At 42.8% G+C, this 15400-nt stretch overlaps 1 protein-coding gene across 8 annotated transcripts in view; it reads right to left on the reverse strand.

The window, feature by feature from the left end:
- The window catches only part of ARHGEF11 (Rho guanine nucleotide exchange factor 11), a 202775-nt gene that overhangs the window by 121444 nt on the left and 65931 nt on the right, over positions 1 to 15400 (reverse strand). For all 8 annotated transcript variants that reach the window (XM_030187312.1, XM_030187311.1, XM_030187316.1 and 5 more), the window contains one exon: positions 2905 to 2996. In XM_030187312.1, coding sequence (XP_030043172.1) covers positions 2905 to 2996 — 92 coding nt within the window. The remainder of the gene's footprint in view (positions 1 to 2904; positions 2997 to 15400) is intronic.

The following is a 15400-nucleotide window of genomic DNA, read 5'->3' on the forward strand; positions in this document are numbered from 1 at the left end:
AGTGGTAAATGGAGCTTGCTCAGAGGAAAGGGATCTTATCAGTGGTGTACCACAGTGATTGGTCCTAGGGCCAGCTCTTTTTAACATCTTTGTGAGTGATATTATGGAAGGGCTGTCTGGTAAGGTTCGTCTCTTTGAGGATGACACCAAACTCTGTAATAGGGTGGACACCCCAGAGAGAGTGGATGGCATGAAGACCGCACCTACAGAAAGATATAAATAGGATGGAGTTGGTCCAGAGGGCGGCTACAAAATTGGTAAGTGGTTTCGGTCATAAAACATATAGTGATAGGCCCGTGAACCTCAACATGTATATGCTGGGAGAGAGGAGATATGATACAGATTTTAAAATACCTCAGTAGCGTTAATGTACAGGGGTGGGCCTTTTTCAAATGAAGGCAAACCCTGGAATGAGAGGGCATAGGACGAAATTAAGAGGAAACAGACTCAGGAAGAATCTGAGAAAATACTCTTTCACAGAAAGGGTGGTGAATGCGTGGAATGGCCTCCTGGTGGAGGTCATGGAGATGAAGACTGTGTCGGAATTTAAGAAAGCATGGGACAGACACATGGGATCTCTTAGGAAAAGGAGGAGTAAGTGGTTACTGTGGAACGGAAGACTGGATGGGCCATTTGGCCCTTATCTGCCACCATGTTTCTATGTTTAGTTAAAATAACCAGTTCTAGAAATTAGAAGTGATTCGCTTTAGCTGAGAAGTGGTCAAAAATGATTAAAATGTTGGACCAAAGACATTACCAAGCAATCTTAGAAACATTGGCAAAGTGCTTTTGTATATCCAGGGTAGACTAACAATAAGCCCAAGGATTTCACATAAGGCCCACTGGAGCCCCATCTATAAGGCACTGAAAATTTGTGGAGACGGAATCTATTACAAGACATTTTGTCCAGGAAGAGATATCAAGCAAATGTTAACTTTCTTAGAAAAACCTGAAAATCCTTTAACAAGAATGGTAAATCTAGAGACTGTATAGCAACACAATTGGAAACCATGAAATGTTATTTCCTGTAGGGGAGAAAAAATAGCTCCCTGGGGAAAACCACAAACCTCTTGGAGACAAGTAGAAGTTTTACCCTTCCAGGACACTTAAGATAAAGACATTTAACTATGACCCACTGAACAACTTTGCTCCTGACAGATAATCTGCAACTTGGTCAACAGGATCTTGTAGACTACAGTGCCAAAGATAACCATCAAATCTACTTAAACCAACAAAGAAAATGTTCCTTACTCCAAGCCCTTCCTAGGATTGTAAATGATACTGTGAACACTTGACTGGTATGATCTAATCAAATACTGGCAGTCAAAAGACTTAACTGCACCGATATTGTCTCCTCAATCTCTTTTGCCAAAAATGGAATGCAGGTAACTGGATGATAATTATCTTTAAAATTAAGATCCAAGGCGGGCTTTCTTCAACAGTACAGATATCAATTTATGCTTAAAAACCTTAGGAAAGATAGCCTCTACCAATGGTAACTAAAAATGTTCACTAGACAACCTCCTACAAACCCAGCAGAAAATTTACCCAAGCCAGACGCCCTTTAATCAAGATGATATGCAGCAGCTCGGGCAATCTTCCCAGAAGACGACCTACATCTTCAACGTCAAGAAAATCAAAATGTACCCAGCATTGAACGGGACAAACAGAAAGTCGATAGTGAAATGTATGCTCTACACTGTGACCAGCTGCATAAATGCTTTTTCTTACATTTTGGACACTTAATTGGATAACTTTGACCATTTGTCCCCTTAAATTTTATAAAGTTACTTTCATATGAATGTGGCTACATACTTACATAAAAATAGCCTGTTATAAAAGTTTGTCTAGCGCAAGATGACGCATACTTTGGTGGTAGGCAGAGTTCACCTGCACTTGCCCAGGCTTCACCCCTATACTCACCTATCTAGGTGCAGACGTTTAGCAGGTGTAAATGTCTGTAACTTGCAGTGTTGGTGCAATTTCTGTCACTTACACTACTATCTTATAAAGACATATGGGTGCATAAATAGCACATAAGGCGACCCCAACTTGGCCTCTTAAATTAGGTACCCCCTTTATAAAATTACTCCCCACTTGGCTATAGTCATCTGTTTAAGAATGATTTGGGGTGGTAAGGACAAAGTTAAATGTTATCCAGTGAGCGGTGATATTCAGTCGCTCAGCAGATAACTTATCCTTCCCAAATAACATCAAACAGGTGCCATCCAAGAGAAGGGAAAGGGAGATTCTGGAGATGGTGGGAGATGGGAAGGAAGGGGAAATGTTGGACGTGGGATGGGGAGGACGACTTTCAGCTGCCCTTTGGTAGGGGAGCATATAGCTGAAGGTTTGCCTAGTGTGTCAGACTCCCTTGGGGTGGCCCTAGCTATAGAGCTGGTCTAAATGCTTGTGCCTTAAATGTAAGCGAGTTTTTTGCCGCTTGGGATAGTATTCTAGGCACCTACTTCAAGTTATAGAATAGGATTGAAAGAGGTGCCTGCTTATCTTCTTTTGCTAGCTGTCCAATTACTGAATGACCCTAAAATGCCATAAACTCTGGCACCTTAGTGTTGGAATAACCGAGATGCACTAGCAGGACTCTACAACTCTCTGTACAACTCCAAGGATGTAGGATTAAACCCAGCATATAATACTATTTGCAATTTTCCCCACTAAACTTCAGGTAACAGAATTCGAGCTATAGATTAACTGTGGCTAAAATGATAAATTCTATCTGCAGGTAAGTCTGGTGCCCAGAAATTCTTCCCCTCTGCTCCCCCCTCCCCCTACAAAACTCTGTGGTTGCTTAGCTCTTTGTATTTAGTCTGAATTTCAGCGTAGCAGATAAGAAGCCATGGAAAAGTGGAAAGGGCAGAGTCTCAGCCTTTAAGGGATGATTACCTGCTGTTTCATTGGACTCCGATGGCTGTCGGTGGTGACCGGGTGACCTTCGATCTGGACCTGAATCCCCCAGAGAAGACAGGCTACTTAACCTGCAAAGAGGAAGGATGCAAAAACAGCATTCATGAGGAAGAACGCTACATATGTACTTTCAGGCAACAGATTTAAAATTTCATTCAATCATCCAACCATTATGACCTACACTAGATCTTTGCAGAGACCGGAGCAGCATGGTCAACACCCATATTGGTTATCTGTTCTGCTGTATGCTTTGAGTACTTATTTCACCCTTTGGAACGTGCATGCTCAGAGACATTCGCTAGCGCTAATACATTTTCTGAAAGAGAATCTTGATTTCAGATTAGAAACGTGGCTCCAGCTTTCTCAGGCCAAGCTCACCCAGCCTACAATGGTCCATTCGCCTGGAGTTATTTATTTATTTATTAGGGGAAAACCCATACACCAAATTCCAGCAGGTAATGCCATAAAAGCAGGACTGAATCGGGCTAGTAAATTTAAACCCGTTGGCCAACTTGGTCCCGAAAATGTTGCACTGCAAGGTTAAAAGAAAACCACTTATCCATGAAGCACTGTGGTACAGAACTACACAAGAGGGTTTCTATAAGTCCAGGCCCAGATAAATGCATTTATTTTCTTTGGTCTAGGCCTTTATATAGCAACACTGGAGACAAATAATATGAAATGTATGTAAGTAAGCATAAGTAACAGAAGCAGGGAAAGATTGAGAGAGCACATCAAAACACATGACGTCCACACACATTGTTAGCAATGCATTAATACATTCTTTTCTGTACTCTCATCCCCCGTAATTTTATCACATTTAAACCTAATCTACAGATAAAAATGTTATACCCGAATACTCTCTTGCTATTGTCTAGTTGTCCTATTAATATCCGTTGATTTTTCACTGTTCCAACGTTCTTTTCCCATTGTTCTATTCCCCTTAACGATACTCCGACTTTGTGTTAACTTAACTCCTCACAATGTAACCCATAATCGAGTTGTAACAAATTGTATTTCCATCATTACAATGTATTGTAAGCCACACTGAACCCGCAAATAGGTGGGAAAATGTGGGATACAAATGCAATTAAATAAATATCCTACAGTGGTGAAAATAAAGCAAAGGTGTGTTAAAAGTGACCCATGCACCTCCTTCAGCAAACATGCACTTTAGAGTCTCAGATTTAGCATATTAATACCTCTTACCACTTTGCAAGCACCTGAACTACTGTTCTGGACGTAGACATATACGCTAGGATTCCATGTGGGTCGCAGAGCCAAGATCTGCGCACAAACTAATTAGATAATAATCAGTTCTTGATCTCAATTGACACTAATTAGGACTTGCGTGCAAATTTGCTTGTGCGCCTAAGCTGTCTCATGCGCAACTTAAAAAGGGCATGCCCATGGGAGAGGCATGGATGGTCCCAAAATTTCATCGCAGTGTTTTAGAATACCAGGGTTAGGCACCAGGATTTACACCAGGTTTCTGCAGAAATTAAGGTCTCATTCCCGGAGCACCCTTTATAGAATAACATTTAGCATGGATTTTTCCTGGCACCTAAATGTGAGCGCCAATTGGAGGAGTGGCCTAGTGGTTAGGGTGGTGGACTTTGGTCCTGGGGAACTGAGGAACTGAGTTCGATTCCCACTTCAGGCACAAGCAGCTCCTTGTGACTCTGGGCAAGTTACTTAACCCTCCATTGCTCCATGTAAGCCGCATTGAGCCTGCCATGAGTGGGAAAGCGCGCGGTACAAATGTAACAAAAATAAAATAGATACTATTGGAGATTCTACATGGAATGTTGCTACTATTGGAGATTCTACATGGAATGTAGAAGGCTGCGCAGGCTTCTGTTTCTATGAGTCTGACGTCCTGCACATATGGCTGGCAGTAAGGTCTCAGACACAAAATGGAAGCGCGGCAATTTTGATTTTGCCGCACGTCCATTTTTGGCAAAACGTTTTTAAAAAGGCATATTTTTGTAGGTGCGCTGAAAAATTAATTCTGCGCGGGCCCAAATCCCGTGCCTACACTAGAGAGATTTGCATACAATGGAGGTAACAGACATGCAGATCTGTGTCACGCATACTCATTAGGGATATACTGAAAACCCGACTGACTGGTGGTCTCCGTGGACAAGTTTGAGAACCTCTGCCCCTATACATATAAAATTTATACTAGTGCAAATAAAATGATGCAGGTGTTGGATAAATGCATCATGACATCTTCTGTCAAGTAAAATAAGAAGCGAAAAACTTGGCATCATCGGGCTTATTTTCGAAAGTGATCGGCAGGCCATCTTCCGACATAAATCGGGAGATGGCCGGAGGAGTGGTCCAGTGGTTAGGGTGGTGGACTCTGGTCCTGGGGAACTGAGGAACTGAGTTCAATTCCCACTTCAGGCACAGGCAGCTCCTTGTGACTCTGGGCAAGTCACTTAACCCTCCATTGCCCCATGTAAGCCGCATTGAGCCTGCCATGAGTGGGAAAGCGCGGGGTACAAATGTAACAAAAAAAAAATTACTGACTCTGGCCCATAAAGTGCGATTTTATAAAACCTAGATATTCAGATTTACATGCATGAGGGCCACGCATAACATGATGTAAACAGTAGCATTTACATGCATCTGTGCACACTTCTGGAAAATGCTAGAAAGGCACCTCTGAACCAGCTAAATGTACATAGTGCTTATTTAAAGAGGGTACAGACAGAAGCGCAGAATGGGTAGGGCACAGGCAGGGTTCCCACAAACATGCACAGCTTACAGAATATTGTACATTTCGCATGACCCTGCCGCACTTACACCAGCTTTCTGACTGGCATGTGTGGTAAAAAAAAGATTTTCTTTAAAGTTAGGGTCATGAGAAGATTACAAGATCTGCTGTCAGAGATAAATTTTAGAAAAAAGTCATACAAGCATTGATAATGCCATTGCTTGATCATGGTAATGATTTGTTACTTGGGGTGCCAGTTACTTTAATGAAACCTCTACGGTTAGCACAAAACGCCTTAGCCCATCTTACGTCAAACACCTCGAGATTTCAACGTATTTCTCCTGTACTGCAAAGATTCCATTGATCACCAGTTTGTTTTCGGATATGATTCAGATGTTGAAGTCCCTCTGCCAGTAGCAACAATGTTATGTGTGCATTGTCCATCTCGCGCACTAAGTTCTGCAGAGAAATTCATTCTAGATGTTCCGTCTTTTAAACACATCAGATTAGATGATTAAAGGGCATTCAACAAGCTTTTATTTACAGAAGGCAACTGTTTTGGGGACCTAATGGTGTTTAGAGTGATTTTATTTTGTTTATAGTATTTATTTACTTTGTGTTTTGTAATTTTTGCTTATTAATGTGTTATTTTGTAAACAACTTAGTATGTTGGATAGAGCAGTATAAAAATTATGTAATCAAACATATCAATGGCAAGAGGCGTACTCACTCGCAAATGCGCAGTAGAGACCCTCTCTGTCCCGCCCCCGCGTCAATACGTGATGACGGGGGCGTGGCAGAGAGGGAACCTGCGCACCTGCGAGTGAGGGAACCGCCGTCGCCACCGCTCCCCCCCCCCAGGGTTGCCGCTACCGCTCCCCCCACCCACCCGGAGTCGCCACCGCCACCCACCCTCCACCTGGCCGAGGTACCTGGCTTCACTATTCAAACCGCCGGAATACAGCACACAGCTCATCTGAGCTGCCGTTGGCCTTCCTTACCTGCCTGTGTCCCGCCCTCGCCGACGTTACGTCACATGAGGGCAGAACACAAGCAGAGAAGAAGGAAGGCCGACGGCAGCTCAGATGAGCTGTGTGCTGCGTTCCGGCGGTTTGAATAGTGAAGGCATGTACCCAGCCCGGGTGGAGGGGTGGCGGAGGGGACGGCGGTGGCGGCGACTCCGGGGGGGAGGGAGCCTTTCAAACTCCCCCTTCCTTTACTAGCCCATTTTTACGGGCTCAACTGCTAGTACATAAATAAATAAATGTTAGCATACTGCTAGCCCAGGGGTAGGCAACTCCGGTCCTCGAGAACCGCAGGCAGGTCAGGTTTTCAAGATATCCACAATGAATATGCAGGAGATAGATTTGCAAGCACTGCCTCCATGGTATGCAAATCTATCTCCTGCATATTCATTGTGGATATCCTGAAAACCTGACCTGCCTGCGGTTCTCGAGGACCGGAGTTGCCTACCCCTGTGCTTGCCAGTTACACAAGCATTCTATAGCAGATCCTAGGCGCTTGGTTCCATTAGAGAATAGGCTCCTCCCACACACACTCCAAGCATGTAATCGGAGGCGTGTAGTTATACAACTGCACAAAAATGGCGTTATTAACAAAAGTCTTTTCAGATACCTATAGTATAAACTCTAGACCTTTTCACAGGTATCCGGCCACCTATATAAAAGATGCAACAATAGAGGATTTTTTAGATAACTCTTCAATAGCACTTAGTTCCTCTCACCAATTGACCTCAGCGACCTATGAAGATGACCTATGACCTATGACGATGATGGATGTTGTTAACGTTGCCATATAAAACAGTTATCGTTGGCAATGGACATCGCAGAGGTCAACTGGTGGAAGAGTTATCTAAAAAATCTTCTATTGCATCTTTTATATTGGTGGCCAGATACCTGTGAAAAGGTCTAGAGGTTATACAACTGCAGTCAGAAAGGGTAATTTTATAAAGATTTTTCCACACGTAAAGCTCAAGGGCTTTTACAAAACCTGGGAATGGCCCACACACGTAAAAAGTACCTGCATGGAAAGCAAGCCGTTTTACATCATCTGCGTGTAGGCATTCCTGAGGCATTGTTTGGGCAGAGCGGAGGGGTGTTGCAATGGGACACACATTTAATAAAACGCACAGGTAAACACAGAGATGGATTCCACACCCGTGTTTGAGGTGATGATAAATACTTTTCACATTATGCAAAAAGTGAACGTATAAAGGTGAATCATTCAGCTAAAACTGGAGTTCAACCTGAAGAATTTTTTTTAAAGTCGCTTGTATAGTATAGAAGAAAAAACAGTCAAAGAGGTCAAGTACCTCTACAATACTGAACGGACTTACTCAATAGAGACAACCCCCATTTTTAAGCTAAGGACTGCTAATCCTTTTCAATGTTGCATTCAGCACCTAACAAAAAAAACAGCACCACGGGCCTTTAAAAATGGAACACAGTTCTTTAATGAATGAGCCTTGACAAAAAGACCTGACACGGGCCGTGTTTCGGTGACTAGCACCTGCGTCAGGGGTCACAGTGATGACGTGGAAAACTTGGGGAATAACTCGAATATATTCCTCTACAATATATTATTCCTTACCCCACGTCTTATGTAGTAAAAGCTACAAAGCACCAAGGCACTTTCACTTTCTGTATCCAAATGGATGAAAAGAGGGGGGACTGTCCTTCGTTGTTAAACTGTACAGCGCTGCGTAACCCTAGTAGCGCTTTAGAAATGTTAAGTAGTAGTAGCAGAAGCAGTAATCCTGCCACTTAACAGTCTTGAAACAGTTTGTTCATGCCAAAAAGGCATAAATTTAAGGGATTATAGTTGCAAACTAGGCCCAAGAGCGTTACCCAAAACTCTTAAGAATATGTGTAAAGGATTCAACTGACCAGTCAAGCACTACTGAAGCTGATACTCAAGTTGTGGGGCTGGCAGATACTGCTGAATCCTGTCAGATTGTAAGAACAAATGGAATACATTGCAGGAATCACTGCAGGGCAGAAGACAATGACGGTCTGAACCAAAGTTGAAATTTGTGTTGACTGTTTTGGCCATTCTTGTATCTATCTGCAAAGGAGGCGATACACTACGCTGTTAAAAACACAGGAAGAGATTTGTTTTGTTGAAGGTGTGGCACCATCAGGATTATGTGTATCCTTTGGAGACAAGGACTGAAGCTAGACACTAGCGCTGTGTGAGGAAATCATTGCACTGTTGTTGTTGTTGAGTCCCTTTCATTCTGTGCTGTTGAGAGCTCAGTACCTGTTCCTCAGGCTCAAGTCAAGAATCCTGAACACAAAAGCATTTCAAACCTGGGAACTTCCAAGGAGCTAGAGTAGCATGGAAGGGCTCCAAGCTTTGCACCTCGGTGCCTTGATGAGGTCAATTGCACCGGAAGGAGGTAGGTCGTATGAGGCAGAGAGCAACCAAATTTTGATTTTGGTGCCAAAATTGGCTCAAAATCCTTTTTTCTGCCTGGTTTTGCTTTCAGCTGAAACTGACCATGTGCTGAAAATTTGTGCTTTGTTCTGTTTGTTTCCCTCCCTCCCTCCCCCTCCCCTCTGAACAGGAGTTGCATCTTCCCCATGCCCACCTGTAGGTACCCCTTTCGGCCTATGTTATAATTCCTGGGGGTGTAGTCAGGGCAGGAATGATCCCCAGTCGCTACTGTCCATGCCTGGCTTTAGTCTCAAAATGGTTGGCATGACTTCTAAGTGGTAATCTCGCAAGACTGCCACAAGATGTCACAACAGCTGACAAGGGAAAGAGCGGCGTGTGTGTGTGCGCGCGTGTGTCTGTCTGTCTGTGTCTGTAAATAATGCAGTTATGGTCTACGGTAAGTAGAGTGCTCCAAATATATGCTTTTAAAAGATTGCAAATAGTTCAGAATACCGCTATTCGCATTGTTACAGGTCTTCGCCATTTTGACCACATATCTCCTGCTCTTAATCATCATCATTGGCTGCCTCTTACGTACCATATCCTATATAATAAAGCTCACCCTCAACGTTCTGAGGACACTGACGTCACTGTCAGGTCCTCCGGGCACTTCCTTCCGGTTCGAAGCCTTCGTGGTGGTGAAGCCACCAAAAACACTGTGTTGGGGCCCCGCCCTGGCGTCAAACGTGATGACGTCGAGGGCGGAGCAATGACAGCAGATTGAAAGTGGCGTGCAAGGTCAGCAACAATGGCGGCGAACGCCGACGGAGTGAGTACGGAGGGGGGGGAGAGGTCCGGAAGGAAACCGTGCATGCGCCCGTTTCATTGCCGCAAGAAACGGGCATGTTTTACTAGTACAATATAAAATCCTGATCCTCATTCAGAAAATACTTTACACCCACATTCCATCATATTTTGTCCTCTTTGATTATTTCTTACTGCCCCTCACGTGCTTTGCACTCATCCACTCAGAATCAGCTAACTACCCTTGCAGTTGTATGCACTAGGGTTCAATCCACCTGAAATCCAGCTTTTTTTTCCTTTTTGAGTCCAACCCTTTGGAATACGTTACCATTTGCACTTCACAGTGAACAGTCTCATTCCAATTTCAAGGTTGCCTTAAAAACCCATTTACTCACCATGGCCTTTTCCTCTAGCCTCGAGTTGTGATGTCGTGGTGCAGCGAGTTTTTGGCAACTTGTTTGGACTTGTTTATATTTTTATTTTGTTTTCAATATTTTTACTTTTGTTTTTCTTTGATTTTACTCTTCTCTTTCCTAAGTTGCAATTAATTCATTGGTGTTTTATAATGTTTGTAAACCGCTCTGATTGTGTGAAGGGCGGTATATCAAAATTAAATAAATTAAACTATATATTCTGACTTAGATACCTTTGATACTATTTGGATGATACTAAAGAATTTCCAGGCTCTATTGTGTATAATGAAGGTGCAGCATTTCAATCAAACTTGTGGTATGCAGAAGCTAGATTCTGTAAAAAAGTAACCTGCAGTGATTGTTTTCAAGCACAAGTACTGGTCAGCTTATAGTGTTAGTAGGGGAGTGTGGTAGCCGTGTTAGTCCACTCTTAAAGGTTATCAATAGAAATCAAACAAAATAAAACATGGAAAAGAAAATAAGATGATACCTTTTTTATTGGACATAGCTTAATACATTTCTTGATTAGCTTTCGAAGGTTGCCCTTCTTCGTCAGATCGGAAATAAGCAAATGTGCTAGCTGACAGTGTATATAAGTGAAAACATTCAAGCATTACTATGACAGTCTGACAGGGTGGGAGGATGGGGGTGGGTTGGAGGTATGCATGGGTTCTACATGGAATGTTGCTACTCTTTGAGATTCTGAATGGAATCTTGTCACTCTTTAGGATTCTGGAATCTTGCTATTCTTTGGGGTTCTACATGGAATGTTGCTACTCTTTGAGATTCTGAATGGAATCTTGTCACTCTTTAGGTTTCCGGAATCTTGCTATTCTTTGGGGTTCTACATGTAGAGAGGTGTGGTAGCAGTGTTAGTCCACTCTTAAGGTTATCAATAGAAATCAAACAAAATAAAACATGGAAAAGAAAATAAGATGATACCTTTTTTATTGGACATAACTTAATACATTTCTTGATTAGCTTTCGAAGGTTGCCCTTCTTCGTCAGATCGGAAATAAGCAAATGTGCTAGCTGACAGTGTATATAAGTGAAAACATTCAAGCATTACTATGACAGTCTGACAGGGTGGGAGGATGGGGGTGGGCAGGAGGTATGCATGGGGACATCAAAGCATATCATTGATGTAGGGAAATTTATTACAATGAAATGAAGTTTATGTATTAGAAAATAATTTGAGAAATGTAATACTCTTGATTGTAAATTTTTTCAAAGCATATAGTCCTTGCATTCAGTAACATGACTGGGATTTTTAATTCTGGATTGTGCATCAAGCTGGTATAATGTCTGCAGTGTAGACCAGTGGCTGGAGTCCTTTACCCTATTGTAGTAAGAATTTATCATGATTGTTCTTAATCAGTTTTATAACTAAATGCAAAAGCAGGAAACATCTCAATGCTACTCTCTCTTGTTCCTTGGGCACAGTTTGGGTGAGCAGAAAAAGCTGGTAACATAGTAACACAGTAGATGACGGCAGAAAAAGACCTGCATGGTCCATCTAGTCTGCCCAACAAGATAAACTCATATGTGCTACTTTATGTGTATACCTGACCTTGATTTGTATCTGCCATCTTCAGGACACAGACCATAGAAGTCTTGCCCAGAACTAGCCCCACCACCCAAACACCAGCCCCGCCTCCCAATCTCGGCTAAGCTTCTGAGGATCCATTCCTTCTACACAGGATTTCTTTTTAACACGCTCTCACAAGTTCCTACATCTGTATTGATTTGGGAACATAAACGTGCCAGACTGATTAAGAAGTCCTTGTTAAAATGGCTCTTCCGGTTGTGAGCTTGTGCATGCAGTTCCTGGGTCTGAAGGGTAATCTCTTGTGGGTTTAGCACAGGGCAGCTGACTGCAAGCTCTGACAATCCCCAATGGGCCTCACTGGTTCGCAATCACACAACCAATCTTTAGTTTGGTCTTCGGACAAAACCAGGAGATATGTTTCATAGCAGTTTCGGTTTTGGCTGAAACTAGAATAAGCTGTTTCAGTCAACTTCTTGCTTGAGAAAGATGGAAATGAACCAAAGAGCAGAGTCATCCAACCTCTGTGCAGACCTTCTTACCCCCTTCACTGGTGAGGAGTACTGAGTTCATCTCTATATCTGCTTAGTAGAGTGAGATGATCTCTGTGGAAGGTAAGAGAGCTAGTGAAAAAGAAGACACAGCGGTCCGGGTTATGTTATGCATCCAAGCAACAGAGGAAGACTAAAGAAGGGGTGGTATTCTAGAAAGATCCAGCGCACAAAGTACAGGAATAAACCCGAAAACAAATCAAGCATCAGCACTCGCATCAAAGAGCTTCAGAACACTATGGAAACTGAGAAGAATTAGAGACAATTTTCCCAGACAATCATTTCGTCTAATACTACAATCGTTGATAATATCACAACTAGACTACTGCAATGCAGCATACATAGGGTGAAAAGAAAACACACGAAAATCACTACAACCTGTTCAAAACACGGCTGCAAGACTGATATTGAAAGAGTCAAAATATGAAAGAGGCTCCCAATCAAAGCAAGACTGTTTTTCAAAGCTCGCACCCCAATTTTCAAAATACTGTTTGGCATGTCTCCTGATTACATGCTAGACCTGACTGAATTATCCCCAAGAAATACAAGCCCAGGAACCACAAGCTACCTAGTACTTCATCTACCCAGCTGCAGAAACATAACCTACAAGTCCATATACATGGCTGGGTTTAGTTATCTTGGATCCAAATGGTGGAATTCAATATCCAAGGTCACAAGAAACATTACAAACTAGCTTTGGTTCAGACAAGAACTGAAGACTTACCTCTTCAAGAAATTCTATGGCTAACCATACACGGTACCGAGATCTCCACACCACTTTGCAAATGTATTACATCACTATAACTTAGCTAACTGTAAAATTGTAAACCGAAACCTGTTTTTGGATAACAGTAGGATACAAGAATGGAATGAAAATGAAATGATTTGACATTTGGTTTTTTTTCTCTCTTTCTTACAAAAAGAAAGAAGGAACGCCAATAAACAATGTCAGAAGAAGATCATTTTTTGATATACATTTTAATCGGGAAGGACAACGCATGCTCAGAACCTTACACTCAGGGGCTAATACAGAAAGCAACCACAGACTTAGCTGCAGGTTTCCTGTGGGCTGAATGCAAGTTGTATGAGATGAGCAATGTATGGAGGAATTGTACATGGGTGTTAGCTCGCAAGGGAAGACACAGCACAGGTTGTATTAAAATATATGCTAATGAGCTAATTAAGATATTCTGTGCAATGCAGAGAGTATGCCACTCACTTTTGACACAAACAATGTGAGAATTTTTCCACGAAGGTTGGGGTAACATAGAGGATTTTGCGGAAAGACTTTCTCGTCAATCTTTCTCACTTAAGTGCTAGCGTTGTCTTAATAGTCAATCAGAAGGAAGCCAGTACAAGTTTAAAGGCAAATGGTAAGTAACAAACATGTGTGCCTGTTAAAACTGCACACATCGGTACATGTTCTTCTCTGCCTAAACATGAGCCTCTCAAAAATTTCAAGTGCAAACAATCCGTGTAAGGCTCATATTTAGGCGCAAAGAAAACAAGCACCAATGTGTTCTGACAATTTCGTTTTGGACATGTGCACAAGAAGCCGCATTTAGTACAAAATGTGTGCATGCATATGCCATACTGCCCCCACATTTACCATAGGTTTTGCCGTGCATAAAATCTGCATGCAATTTACCTCTTGCATGCCGCAGCTCTACGGCAAGCCTTTGTGCATCAAGACCCCGGCAGAGAAGTTCTGTTCAGGTAATGTGCAGTGATGCCACCCACTTATGTGCCCAACTCAATCCTGCTTAAATCAACAAGCTATACGTGCAAAAAACCTTTACAAAATCATCCTCTACCTAGGCTTTTGAAGCTACATTGGAGATATTTTGTTAGAAACTAAAACACATTAGAACAGACTTTCTGGAGCTGAGAACGCCAAAAGAGACTCTAGGAAAACTGGGTGGTGGTGGTGGTGGTGGAGAGAGGAGACTCCAGAAAGTGCTGAGATTGTGATAGGGGGGGGGGGGGGTCTCTGAAACCACCAGGGGAGAAGTCAGGAAAATGCAGAAAGCAGGGGTACTATAAACAGAGGCTCAGAGGGCGTGTGTATACAAGCTAGTCATACATGCACAAAGCTCAAGGTCACAACTGCTTACCAGGCTGCTATGGGGCTGATGTAAGAATGAGACAAGCAGAGATGAAGGATAGTGAGCAAGAGACAGCAAAGAAATAACTTAGTTTAACAATATTCCCAGGATAATTTTGTAGGCTTCTTTCAGTTACAAGAAAGGATGGGTTAATTAAAAAGAGGAAGCGTGTACCAATTTTCTGGCAAAGTCCACTTTCAGAGGATTACAGAATCCATTTGGGTAAGCTCCTTATTCCCCCCACCCCACACACACACAGAGGCATAAGGAGAAATTAGGTCTTACCTGATAATTTTCTTTCCATTAGTTCTTCACACTATTCCAGGACAAGTGGGTAGTTATGTCCATCAACCAGCAGGTGGAGATAGAACATCCAGAACGGAGCACTACTACCTAGCCATGTGCTAGCCGCCCAGTTCCTCAGTATTGTACATAAGCCAGTAGAAAACCAACCTAAATGCATGAACAGCAACCAACCAACAAACAAGGCAAAAAAAAAAAAAACCCCCAAAACCAACGACAGGATCCAGAACAGTGAGCAGGGCAGTCAGAAGCAAAATAGGCCGAAAACACCGGGAGGGCTCCTTGAATAGTGTGAAGAACTAATGGAAAAAAAATTATCAGGTAAGACCTAATTTCTCCTTCCATTATGCTCTATCCCACTATTCCAGGACAAGTGGGATGTTCAAAAGCAATCCCTGCGAGGGTGGGATGTCGGCCCTGCTGCTCTTAAGACCGCCACCCCAAAGGACGCATCTGACCACGCAGCAACATCCACCCTATAATGCTTGCTGAAAGAATGCAACCACGTTGCCGCCCTGCAAATGTCTACAGGAGAAGACAAAGACGTCTCTGCCCACGACGTCGCCACACGCCTAGTCGAGTGGGCCTTCAAACCCAAAGGCAAAGCCTTCCCTGCTAGGAGGTAGGCAGACGAC

This window comes from Microcaecilia unicolor, chromosome 14 (assembly GCF_901765095.1).
Source record: "Microcaecilia unicolor chromosome 14, aMicUni1.1, whole genome shotgun sequence".
Lineage (NCBI taxonomy): Eukaryota > Metazoa > Chordata > Amphibia > Gymnophiona > Siphonopidae > Microcaecilia > Microcaecilia unicolor.